General features: G+C 43.1%; 1 protein-coding gene across 1 annotated transcript in view; it reads left to right on the top strand.

The window, feature by feature from the left end:
* Window positions 1–853: 853 nt before the first annotated feature.
* The window catches only part of ago1 (argonaute RISC component 1), a 54,032-nt gene continuing 40,981 nt past the window's right edge, over window positions 854–13,904 (top strand). The window contains exon 1 of the mRNA XM_057834520.1: window positions 854–1,209. Within this exon, the coding sequence (XP_057690503.1) occupies window positions 1,185–1,209 (25 nt within the window). The 5' untranslated portion in view covers window positions 854–1,184. The remainder of the gene's footprint in view (window positions 1,210–13,904) is intronic.

The following is a 13,904-nucleotide window of genomic DNA, read 5'->3' as shown; positions in this document are numbered from 1 at the left end:
CTATTGATATCTGGTCATTTTCTGTTGATTTGGGGAAATGTAGTTTTTTCCCCATTGAAAATGAATGGGAAAATTTTTGGACGTCCATGGCCGTCAATGGCATCGACATCCATATAGTCAATTGAATCCAAGTACATTGGCATCAATAGATTCGACATGCATGGCCGTCAATGGCATCAATGCAATGTAAATTCCATTGAAATCCCATTGTAAGTGAATGGGAACTTTTCCCATTAGAAATGAATGGGAGAGTTTTTGGCAAATTTCCGGGGAACCGTAAATTTTTTCCAAATTCTGTATACAACTTTTATGCCCCTCACCGTCCCGGAATTTTTGATACCCAAATTATGTGATTTGGTCAAAAATTGTAGGACTAGATACATTTTGAAAAAAAAAAAAAAATCTGGAAAATTGCCGTTTGCGGGAAAACGGAAAATTTTTCGGGGCCCTTTTTAAAAAAGCCATCGTCGCGCAAAAATTCCGGACGTTTCGATATCCGAACGGTGCCGATCGGTGCAGCGGTTCGGGCTGTGCGGCGCGCCGAAAAAACGCGGAGAATAAGATGAATAATAATAATAAAATTAAAAATAATAAAAATAAGTACGATAAAGTTGTACAACAACATAACCTTGTTCTTTCCCTTGGAAAGACCAAGGTAAAAAAAGGTTACGTCAGGTGATCGCCTGCAGTGTAATTCTCTTTTCAGCCACCAGGGTACGTCAGTAACTTCTCCAGCAGTTCCCTTGCAGTGTTGATGACAGAGAAGAAGTTTAAGGATTTTTTTTTTTTTGGGATGTGGGGGGACTCGAAAGGGGGGTTGGCCTTTTTTGTTCCGCGGGGAGGAGAGCCACAACACACCGCTTGAGACACCCAAACGCCGCGGACAGTCGGCTCAATCCCGGGGCGGGCTGGCGGGGAGGACACCGGTGCGACACACGGCACCCGGAGACAAGAGGGGGTTCGTGGGTAGACTGGCGGCCAGCTATCGCCTCTTTTTAGGATTACAACTCCTCTTGTGGGTCTTTTCTGGGGAGCGTGGGGCACAGCACACAGAGGGGGGACGAAGACAACACGCCGTGAGGAGGGGGCTGGAAAGCTGCCTTCCAGCCTGAAGGGGCCGGCGGCGCTTCGCCACACACCACCCTGGATTTGCTAGCTTGTATCCGCGCGGCTAAGTGAATGGGATGGAGCCGGGACCGTCTGGCGCTGGTATGTAAATCTGCACATTATTCATTTTGAAAGACTGTTTTTAGGCTATGTTTGTGCAAAAAAAAAAAAAAAAAAGCAGAGTAAAGGTCGCCTGGCGTGCACTGGAACCTTAGTGAAAACCAGGGGATGTTCTTATGTGGGTTTCTCCAAAATTATAACCTCGGACGAGCCTTCTTAATCGAGGTTGACTTTCCTTTCGGGCGAGGGGCGGACACGGAGGTCGTGGGAATGAAGCCCGCCTTCCACCGGCAGCATCTGGCTGAGCAATGGGCTACACTCCTTCACGATCACTGACAGTTTACTGACTTAAGTTTTAATAATTATGAGTTCCAGACATATAAACGGCAACTCTGTGTACTAACATGGTTTAGATTTCGGGTAATTTAGGATTTATGGGTTGGGGATTCCCTTAGGGGGGGGCCTGTGTATTTGAGAAGTTGCCTATTGTGTGTGTGGATGTGAAGTGGGATGATTCAGAAGAGCTTTTTTATAATAGTTTTTGGATGATGGCCAATTATGTTGAGTTTGGGACAAAAACTGAACAATGACAGCGTAATTGGTTGATCTTTTGATTGCTTACATTAGTAGCAGTATGGTCAAGTGCAGTCCTTTTAATTAAGTGTGACAACATGCCAAAGAGAATCTAAAATTTAGAACCCCATTAAATTTTACAATTGGAAAGCATTAGAAATACAAAGACATGAGTAACCCATGTTTTTTTAAGAGAGGAGCAGATGTTGTTTGGAGTTGTGACAAGAAAACAGTTGGGTTATAAGCGCTATATGGTCGAAGTGAACTTCACAACAAGCAATACTTTGGTAGATAATGAGCAAATCTTCAAAACATAGTCTGTGTGCTTTCTAAGACATGAGTATGTTGAGGAAATTAATTCAACTTGTAAGTGAAGGCACCACTTTTTTTCCACAATATTTCACACTGGCACAATCAGAAAACATGTATTACTTGTAGAGACAAGACAGTCCCTGACAAAAAGTCTTGTCGCTTATCCATTTTGTTGAAACAATTGCTAATAACCTGACTTTTAATTATTCAATTGGTTTCAGAAATGGCTCATATGAAGCCTAAGTCCCTCCCAAATGATGTTGAATGTACAAAAAATATATTTGTTTCACTGAAAAAAGATTTATCATTTAATGAAAACATAAAGGTGAAATTTTGGCAAGACAAAAGTTTTGTCGCCTACAGAAAGTAGTGTGAAAATTGAACAAAAAATGTACTTCAAATACAAAAATATGTTACATAACATAAACGAATTAAGTAGTGGTGCTGTGAGATCCAAATTTAATATTTTGTATGACTTCCATGGGCTTAAGCAAGGATTCATACAATTTATTGATGAAGTCACCAGGAACATCAAAGAAAGCAGTCTTGAATGCCTCCCAGAGTTCATCAACATTCTTGGGTTTCGTCTTCCATGCTTCCTCTTTCATCCTACCCCAGACACGCTCAATGATATTCATGTCGGGAGACTGGGCTGGCCAGTCTTGGAGGATTTTGATCTTCTTTGGCTTGAGGAACTTTGAGGTAGAGATTGAAGTATGGGATGGAGCACTATCCTGCTGCAGAATTTGTCCCTTTTTAATGTTAGGAATGTAAGAGGCAGCTAAGATTTTTTGATATTTCAGACTATTTATCTCTAAGGGTGTAGACAATTAAAAAAACATGTGGCATTTGCCAAGGCCCACAGCCTGTCAAAAGGATGGACGCTGGAAAAGTGGCAAAAGGTGGATTTTTCAGATGAATCTTCCATTGAATTACACCACAGTCGCCACAAATATTGCAGGAGACCTACTGGAGCCCGCATGGATCCGAGATCCATTCAGAAAACTGTGAAAATTTGGTGGTTACATCATTACCAAACTCATGGTCTGGGGTTACATCCAGTATGGGGGTGTGCGAGAGATCTGCAGGGTGAAAGGCAACATAAATAGTCTGAAATGTCAACAAATCTTAGCTGCCTCTTAAATTCCTAACCATAAAAAGGGACAGATTCTGCAGCAGGATGGTGCTCCATCGCATACTTCAATCTCTACCTCAAAGTTCATCAAGGCAAAGAAGATCACGATCCTCCAGGACTGGCCAGCCCAGTCACCAGACATGAACAGGATGAAAGAGGAAGCATGGAAGACGAAACCCAAGAATGTTGATGAACTCTGGGAGGCATGCAAGACTGCTTTCTTTGATATTCCTGATGACTTGAATGAATCCTTGCCAAACCGCATGGATGCAGTCCTTCAAGCCCATGGAAGTCATCCAAAATATTCAATTTGGATCTGACAGCACCACTACTTAATTCGCTTATGTTATGTAACATATTTTTGTATTTAAAGTACATTTTTTGTTCAATTTTCACACTACTTTCTGTGGGCGACAAAACTTTTGTCTTGCCAAAATTGGACCTTTATGTCTTCATTAAATGATAAATCTTTTTTTTCAGTGAAACAAATATATTTTTGTACATTCAACATCATTTGGGAGGGTCTTAGCTTTCATATGAGCCATTTCTGAAACTAATTGAAAACGGATAAACAAAATGGATAAACGACAAGACTTTTGTCAGGGACTGTATTTTAAAATTGATTCGTGTGATTATATCATCATAAATTGGTGAATTTAGCCCACTACACATGATCAAGATACTCTGACGTATGGGTGGCTTACGCATAACAAATTTTGTCACTCAACTGACAGAAACAAATATCCTGTAATTTAAAAAAATCAATTCTCTCTTATAGCATGAAATAATAAAGAGTGATGCCCTTAAATGCTCACATTTACATTACTGGTGTTTAGGGCTGCAGCTAACGATTATTTTCATTATCGATTAATCGGACGATTAATTAAACAATTAATCGATCAATCAGATGAACGTCAATCTTTTTGATTACCTGCACAATTTACCTTGAAGTTGTTTGAGGCATGTTGTAAGTAACAACGAGTCACACAATGGATGACTATTTCTTTGAAAAATAATATATTACAGCTTCCTGACTTAAATGTAGTCTATAACTGTATCGATTATCAAATTCGTTGGCAACTAATTTATTAATAGATTTTAATCGATTAGTTGTTGCAGCCTTATTAAGAAGCTAGTTTACACAGTAAGATGTCTGAAAAATGAGCAAAAATGTGAAATCCAAAGTAAAAGCAAATTTTTTGTTCATGTCTTGCTTAAAAAAATATAATGAAGAGATATGATAATATTACTGTACAACTGAGAAGTAATATGTATGTTATAATTTCAAGAATTTAGACATGTTAAGGTGAAAATTAAAATTAAAAAAAAACAGTTTAAATGAAAAATTAAGTGTTCAAATGCAAATTTCTGAGTCTCAAATATTTTTTCGCATTCAAAAGCTTTTTTCTATGTTTGAATTTTTTTTAAATTTTGGATTTGAAGTGATTTTTCTTTTGAATTTTTTTTTTGTTTAAAGCAACTTATTTTTTGATTAAATAATAAAGACACAAATGTCCTAGCCAAAATGTGGCCCAAATGCAAAACTACATTACTTCAATCAAAAAAGTTGTTTCAATGAAAAAAAAAAAAAGTTTTCAAATGTATTTTTTTTTTAGTTTCAAATTTATTTTTGCATTCAAACACATTTTTTTTTATTAATGTGACTTTTTTTATTGAAAATATATAATTTGATTGGAGCGACTTTTTTTTGAGTGAATAATAAAGACACAAATCTACCTCCATACAAACCTAGCCGTCCGCAGGGCTAGCATTACGTGAGCGAGTGACAGCGAGCTACATCTTATTTAATAGCGCTGAGAAGTCTACTGCTTTAAGATGGCGGCTGTTTACCAATGCCGCCCAGTCTGTCATTTCGCATCTAGTTCTACATAGATGTGATATCTATGAGACACATCAGACGCTACCTGCTACTACTGTAGCATCATGTGGGCGTAGTTTTTAGCAACGTCGGAGTAGTTTGTAGCAGCTGTCGGTGCGGTAAGGTTTTTTTTTTTTTAATCGGTTCTTCCTCTACGCACATGACGTCAGTGCGTAGTCCCGCATTAAAAGTAGTCCGGGCAAAACGTGATGCTTAGAGCTGTCAAAATTAAACGAATTCTCGACGTGAATAAAATTACTCAGACCAGTTTTTAAACTCGAGTTGCTCAAGTATTCGTTTCAGCTCTAGTTGATATTCATTTTTTAGATCCGGATTATGCGTTTACATTACCTGTAGCACAGCAACTTATCCTTAAACCGATGATAGTCAAAAACTTGATTTTGAAAGGGTTATTAGCTGCATGTGCAGATGGCCCTAGATTACTTCAAGTGAAAAGTTTCCAGTAAAATTCCTATAATTGAATATAATTTCTCTTAAATCAAGGTACCATGCTTCATCTTTTGGAATTAATACAAAAGAATGCCAAGAAATTAACAAACACCCGCAGAGGTAATGCTTTGATCACTTGCTGAACTCAAGCTATTTTGAGTTTTGGGAAGGACTCAAGTGGTTTGTGAACATCTGGTGGGGCTTCCACAAGTGCGCTCTGGCTTTTGGAACAAATGTCGCCACAAAATCCAAGGAAAAAAAACATAAGGTAATCCTTTGATCTGAGTTGACAGGAGCCCTAACATCAAAGGGAAAATGGCCACGCTGGTGTCGTCGTGTTATTGCGAAGATGCTAACAACGTAACGAGTGCGGTCATGCTGGGACGCCGCACTGTTATCGTCTCTCCGCCCGGCAACTATTGTCTCGGGACGCCGGGGAGATCTGGCTCGGATTCACGCCATCTGCCTTCACTGGCACGAGGATGCCACGTTCGGGCCTGCATGCGTGTGTTTTATAGTGTCGCTGTCATGAATCTTGAATCTGCTCTTGTACTATTTGTCTTGTGTGGAGTGGTGATGTTGGTCATTTACAGCAGTGGTCCCCAACCTTTTGTTTTTTACACTACGGACCAATGTCATGTGGGCCTTATTTTTCATGGACCGGCAATGTGTGGCAGAAAAAATCAACGGCAACCATCCTTGGTCGCAGGGATAAAAAAAGGTTTCTTGACTTTAGCAATACGGTTCAAAACGAGGTATGATGCTTTTAGGGCATGGATGCATAGTCTCTATGTGCCAAAGCAGCTTTGAAGACTTCATTTTCTCGTTTGCTAGCTTTTGGACACATGCAGTAGTATGCAGAGTGGACTTGGTACCAGGGACTCACCTGTTGCAATAAATCCATATTTTAGGTAGGATTCCTGGTGTTGTCTGTCAAAAGTTTTCGTTTTCTTTGAAGTAGTAGGCGGATCTTCTGGCTCGTCAGGTGGCCTTTTTCCCATTATCATGATCAAGGACAAGCAACATAAATCCAGGTAGTACCCGGGTTACGACTTGCGTGATTTCGACTTTATGACGCTGGAGTCTCGTAAACATTTTTTTTTTTGGATAATGTTGACTTTTGCTTTGTGATGCATGGTTTTCCATCTTAGACAGGACGCACTAATGGCACGCGAGTAAAAGCGAATGTACACGCAAAGAACGTATTTGTGCACGCGAAGAGCGCACACACAAGGAAGAGCGCATTTGGTCCCACGAAAAAGTCGCGCTGCCAAGTGAGAGAAAGGGGAAGATTACACCTGCTAGCCTGCGCACATATTTGTTGCCTGTGAAGCATCCACAGAAGCAACACCTGTATATGACACTTCTTGTACTGTTTAATGTTTTTTGAATTGTAGTCGAATATTTGGGGCGAGTTTATGTAATTGTTTTTGGTGATGTGCGGACGCTAAGTGATACATGCTAATCATTTTTGTGGATGGTTACTGCTATTTCAGCAGCTAGTTACAAACGTAAATTTGAATTGCTTTTATTGAAGACGAAGTGTTGATGTCACGACCAGCTGAATAAAGTCAGCAAAACACACCGATGCCTGACATTGTCATTATGTAGCTTAGCTTGCTGTCTAACAAGAATTCAGCCCCAACATCTTGGCGAGGACACTACCATGACACAAGCCTGTCGACAGGGGGGGCAACCGGGTATGTTGTCCCGGGTCAGGACCATAGGGGCCCCTGAATAACCCTTAATTTATTTTACTTTACATTCACGTATTTCCTTTTTATTGAAATCATTGTCTGATTAAATATTATGTTCCACTCGATATATACTTAAAAACGTTAATATGTTAGATATTTTAACTATATATTTTTTCCTTTTTTTGCACAAGGGTTTATTTATAAATATTTATAAATTTATAAATTATTTTGTATTTCTGTGCTACTGGGAATTATTTCTTATTTTTGTGCTGCCCGATAGCAAATGCGCCATTGTACTGGTCCCCAACCCATTGCTTGGGGACCCCTGATTTACAGTGTGTATGTGTAAGATGTGTATGTGTCTTTTTTGACAAATAGTTAAAAGCAGCAAGGTGGTAATTCGTAAGTGGAAATACAGCTTCACAAAAAGTCGGTCATTTTTATCACGTAGTCCTGTCAACAATGGAGAATAAAGACCCATCCATCCATCATCTTCCACTTGCTCTGAGGTCGGTTCGCGGGGGCAGCAGCTTTAACAGGGAAGCGCAGACTTCCCTCTCCCCAGCCACTTCAGCCAGCTCCTCCGGCGGGATCCCAAGGTGTTCCCAGGCCAGCCGAGAGACATAGTCTCTCCAGCGTGTTCTGGGTCATCCCCGGGGCCTCTCGTAGATGGGACATGCCTGGAACACCTCTCCGGGGAGGTGTCCAGGAGGCATCCAAACCAGATGCCCGAGCCACCTCAGCTGGCTCCTCTCAACGCAGAGGAGTAGTGGCTCGACGCCGAGTCCCTCCCGGATGACCGAGCTTCTCACCCTATCTCTAAGGGAGAGCCAGGACACCCTGCGGAGGAAACTCATTTCGGCCGCTTGTATCCGGGATCTTGTTCTTTCGGTCACCACCCACAGCTCGTGACCATAGGTGAGGGTAGGAACGTACATCGACTGGTAAATTGAGAGCTCCTTCTTCACCACTACGGACCGGTGCAGAGTCGGCATTACTGCAGACGTCGCACCGATTCGCCTGTCAATCTCCCGCTCCCTCCTACCCTCACTTGTGAACAGGACCCGAAGATACTTGAACTCCTCCACTTTGGGAAGGACCTCATCCCCGAACCGGAGAGGGCACGCCACCCTTTTCCGACTGAGGACCATAGTCTCGGATTTGGAAGTGCTGATCTTCAACCCAACTGCTTCACACTCTGCTGTGAACCGCTCCAGTGAGAGTTGGAGGTCATAACTTGATGAAGCCAACAGCACCACATCATCCGCAAAAAGCAGAGATGCAATGCTGAGGTCACCAAACCGGACCCCCTCAACGCTTCGGCTGCACCTAGAAATTCTGTCCATAAAAATTATGAACAGATTCGGTGACGAAGGGCAGCCTTGGCGGAGTCCAACCCTCACTGGGAATGAATTCAACTTACTGCCGGCAATGCGGACCAAACTCTGACACCAGTCGTACAGGGACCGAACATCCCTTACCAAGGAGCTCGGTACCCCATACTCCCGGAGCACCCCCCGCAGGACTCCCAGAAGCACACGGTCGAACGGCAGATCCACAAAATACATGTAGCCTGGTTGGGCGAACTCCCATGCACCCTCGAAGACCCTGCCGAGGGTGTAGAGCTGGTCCACTGTTCCACGGCTGTGTCGAAAACCACACTGCTCCTCCTGAATCCGAGATTTGACTTACAGACGGACCCTCCTCTCCAGCACCCCTGAATAGACTACCAGGGGGGCTGAGGAGTGTGATCCCTTTCTAATTGGAACACACCCTCCTTCTTAAAAAGAGGGACCACCACCCCGGTCTGCCAACCCAGAAGCACTGTCCCTGATGTCTACGCGATGTTGTAGAGGTGTGTCATCCACAACAGCCCCACAACATCCAGAGCCTTTACGAACTCCGGGCGGATCTCATCGACCTTGCGGCCTTGCCACTGAGGAGCTTTCCAACCACCTCAGTGACTTCAACCCCAGAGATCGGAGAGCCCACCTCGGAGTCCCCAGACTCTGCTTCCTCAAAGGAAGCCGTGTCCGTGGAATTTAGGAGGTCTTCAAAGTATTCTCCCCACCAACTCACGACGTCCCGAGTCGAGGTCAGCAGTACCCCATCTTCACTATACACAGTTTTAATGGTGCACTGTTTTCCTCTCCTCAGACGCCGGATGGTGGACCAGAATTTCCTCGAAACTGACCGGAAGTTGTTTTCCATGGCCTCGCCAAACTCCTCCCGTGTCCGAGTTTTTGTTTCCCACAGGCCAAAAAGGCCCCGTAGGCCTCGTTCCTCAGCTTGACGGCATCCCTTACCGCTGGTGTCTACCAGTGGGTTCGGGGATTGCCGCCAAGACAGGCACCAACCACCTTACGGCCACAGCTCCAATCGGCCGCCTCAATAATGGAGGTGCGGAACATGGCCCACTCGGACTCAATGTCCCCCACCTACCCTGGGACAAGGGAGAAGTTCTGCCGGAGGTGGGTGTTGAAGCTCTTCCTGACGGGATTCTGCCAGACGTTCCCAGCAGACCCTCACAATACATTTGGGCCTGCCAGGTCTGCCCCCCCACCCCCCCATTGGAGCTAACACACCACTAGGTGGTGATCAGTTGACAGCTCCGCCGCTCTCTTCACCCAAGTGTCCAAAACATGCGGCCGCAAGTCCGATGACACGATTACAAAGTTGATCATCCAACTGCGGCCTAGGGTGTCCTGGTGCCAAGTGCACATATGGACACCCCTATGTTTGAATATTGTGTTCGTTATGGACAAACCGTGACAAGCACAGAAGTCCAATAACAGAACACCACTCGGGTTCTGATCGGGAGGGCCGTTCCTCCCAATCATGCCCCTCCAGGTCTCACTGTCATTGCCCACATGAGCGTTGAAGTCCCCCAGGAGAATGAGAGAGTCCCCACAGGGGGCGCTCTCCAGCACACCCTCCAAGGACTCCAAAAAGGGTGGGTACTCTGAGCTGCTTTTCGGTGCATAAGCAGAAACAACAGTCAGGACCCGTCCCCCCCACCCAAAGGCGGCTGGAGGCTACCCTCTTGTCTATTGGGGTAAACCCCTACGTACAGGCGCCAAGCCGGGGGGCAATAAGTATGCCCACACCTGCTTGGCGTCTCTCACCGTGGGCATCCCCAGAGTGGAAAAGCGTCCAACCCATCTCGAGACGATTGGTACCGGAACCCAAACTGTGTGTGGAGGAGAGTCCGGCTATATCTAGTCGAATCTTCTCTGCCTCCAGTGTTGTTAATAACGGCGTTACAATATAACGGCGTTACTAACGGCGTTATTTTTTTCAGCAATGAGTAATCTAATTAGTTACTTTTCTCATCTTGGCAACGCCGTTACCGTTACAGAGGCGGGAAAGGCGTGCGTTACTATGCGTTACTAAGTTGGTTGAATAAAAAAAGTCAGAGAGAAACGGACTCACGGGGTCGAGAGCAGAGCAGCAGTGGGGAAGACGCCGTTGCAACCGCGATGCTAGGTGGCTCCAATAATACCTGACGCCTACGCCCACATGACACGGTAGATATCATATTATAGAACTAGATGCAAAAAAACGACACAGCTGCATTGCCAACATGTTTTAAGGACTACATGCGTTAGTAAACAGCCGCCATCTTAAAGCAGTAGACCTCTCAGGAAGGCCCTGATGTAGAGATCCTTCCTAGCGAACCTAAGTATTTTTTTTTTTTTTTGTGTTAAATCTAAAATGCTTCTAAATCGGCAAAATCTTAACTTAAATCTATCTTTAAATGATGAAACAGTTTTAAAATTTACACATGTTTAAAGTAGACAGAACTAATGACAGGGAACTAATGCAATAACGGGAGCAATTTTAACAACTTTAACGGTTGATTCACAACTTTAAATGACTTCCACACATAGCAAAGGTTACTAGCTAGTTATTGCAATACCCTTGTGTCTAGTTAAGTGGAGGGTAAAGTATTGGGCTAGGGCCAATTGTCCCCCAAATCCTTTAAACTTCACATTGTGTGACCTGTTTTTTTTTGTTTGTTTGTTTTTTTTGTTTTTGTTTGTTTTTTTTGAGAGAAAAAACATTATCACTAGTTACTTTGCCAAGTAACTAATTACTCTTACATTCAGGTAACTGAGTTACTAACGCAATTACTTTTTGGGAGAAGTAATTTGTAACTGTAATTAATTACTATTTTAAAGTAAAATTAACAACACTGTCTGCCTCACACACCAGCTCGGGCTCCTTCCCTGCCAGAGAGGTGACATTCCACGTCCTAAGAGTTAGCTTCTGTTGCTGGGGGTCGGACCGCCAAGGCCCCCTTTGGCCCCTCCCACAGGTGTTGAGCCCATGGGAAGTGGGACCCACGTTTCCTTTTCGGGCTGTGCCCGGCCGAGCCCCATGGGGACAGGCCCGGTCACCAGACGTTTGCTTTCGAGCCCAACCTCCAGGCCTGGCTCCAGAGGGGGGCCCAGGTAAACCGGGTCCGGGCAAGGGAAAACTGACTCCATTTGTGTTTATCATCATAAGGGTCTTTGGAGTCATGATTGTCTGGTCCCTCACTTAGGACCTGTTTGCCATGGGTTACCCTGCCAGGGGCATAAAGCCCCAGACAACATAGCTCCTGGAGGGGGGGGGATAAAGACTTTTTTTTTTTTTTTTAAGACATCCACCTTTCTCACCCTAATTTTTGAAGGACTAAAAATGCACGTAAAGTCATGAAACACACATTTAATTTTTTATTTTATTCAAAAAATATTTTTGTTTTTCAACTGGGATTTTGATATTTTTGTTCTAATGTGACTACATTTTTGTAGTATTTTTTTTTTTTTTTAATTTGTTCCTATATTTTGGTATTTTATATTCTGTGTTTTGTTTATTTTTCTCAAAAGATTTTTGTTTAATTCAACCATTTTTTATTTAAACAGTATGTATTATTTTCTTTCCAATATTTTAGTTTAGTGTATTCTACCCAACATTGTTTTGTTAAATATTTTTTTCTCAATATTTCAGTTCATCAAGCATAGATTTTCTAAAAATATAAATTCTATGATTGGGGTATTTTTCACATTGATTTGTTTTATTTTAAGACAACTATTATATTTATACTGTATATTCTACCTGCGTGCACCTGTTACATATATTATTCCTAATATTTCTGTAGTTTTTTTTCCCCTCCATATTTTTCTTTATTTTCCCAAATATTCTGTAATATCTATGATATAATGTTTAAAAATGAAGTTATGTATTTGTCATCATATTTTTGCTGATTTTACCTGAATTTTAAAGTATTTGTATCCATTTTTTTCAAACATTTATTCTCTGAGCATTTTCTGATATATTTTCACCTTTTTCGAATCTTTTAGTTTTCTTAGTTTTGACTGCTATGAGTGTGTAAAAGCGCCTACGGTTTTACCGTTTAGTATCACTTTTATTGTGAGGAAGTGGGGGCCAAAATACCCACTGTACACAAACACACACTCATCCTGATTTGTCATTCGAGTGGGCCGGTTTTACCTTGAGGAAATCCCTTGCAGCTATTTAAAGAAGGGCTTTTCCAGGTTGGACTGATGTGGGAACATGCTCCCAGTGGGGTGCAAGAGGCCAAGGTCCTGGCTCCTCCTCCCATCCAACAGGCGCCCCTCAACCTCCCCTCACGCATACACACAGGTCTCCTGATATCCATGACAATACCGTGTTGCTGTGGCGTCTCCATGGTGAGGCTGGGAATGCCGAGGCGGGGGGCTCGCCCATGTTTGCGAGGGCACTCCCCTCCGTCAAGCCGCCCGGTGCTGTTTATGTGTGCCGCAGACGCAGGAACAGGGCAGCTGGGGTCTTTGTTGTTGGTGGTGGGGCGGTGGGGGGGCGGAGGTTCTCTGGGGACCTGAGGGGTTAAGACACGGGGGCCCCTCGTCCAGAGGTATTGACACTGACACTGGTTTTCTTTCTGTTCGAGTTTGGTGTTTCATAGCGAGCCATCAGATTTTGCCGCGGTTCTCCGCCCAACGCATTGATGAAACCTCACATTCTCTTGTAGAAGTATAAATGTAGGAAGATTTCGTGATGTTTGGTAGTGAATGAGTTGAGAATAACATGATCCAATAATATCTACACCCTCTCAGACGTAGGTCTGCCATATTTTCATTTTATTAACTAATGTCTTATTAACAAAAATGTTTCCATACTTCATGGAAACATTAGCGGTGTTAGATGTTTAGTCCATTTGAACTGCGAGGGCTGGCATGATCATTCACTTCCAGCCACTCCCAGTTCAAAAGGATTGTATTCCTATTGCTGTCATTGCGGGGATGAGTTGAGTATCCCCGTAAACATGGTAACCAGTAGGGATGTCCCGATCGCATATTTTTGCACCCGACACCGAAAAAAAAAAAGTTCCAAACATGTTACTGTCCCACCATGCCGCCTGCATAATGCGAATTATTTCTAAACAAGGATAATGTAGAAAATGCTTTTCTTTAATAAATGCTTTATTGAGTGAGTCCACTCAAATGCACTCACGCTTTGACGCTCATGCTGCTGAGAACAGCCTCTCACTTTCACAATTAGTTGCCACAGCAGACTACCGCTAGTGTGTAATAGGCATGTGCCGGTATGAGATGTTGACGGTATGATAACTGGTGCTGCAACGATTAATCGATTAACTCGAGTATTCGATTAGAAAAAAAGATTCAAATTAAATTTTGCTGCTTCG

This window comes from Corythoichthys intestinalis, chromosome 4 (genome assembly GCF_030265065.1).
Source record: "Corythoichthys intestinalis isolate RoL2023-P3 chromosome 4, ASM3026506v1, whole genome shotgun sequence".
Lineage (NCBI taxonomy): Eukaryota > Metazoa > Chordata > Actinopteri > Syngnathiformes > Syngnathidae > Corythoichthys > Corythoichthys intestinalis.
Note: the sequence above shows the minus strand (reverse complement) of the source record. Positions and strands in the feature narration are given on the sequence as shown.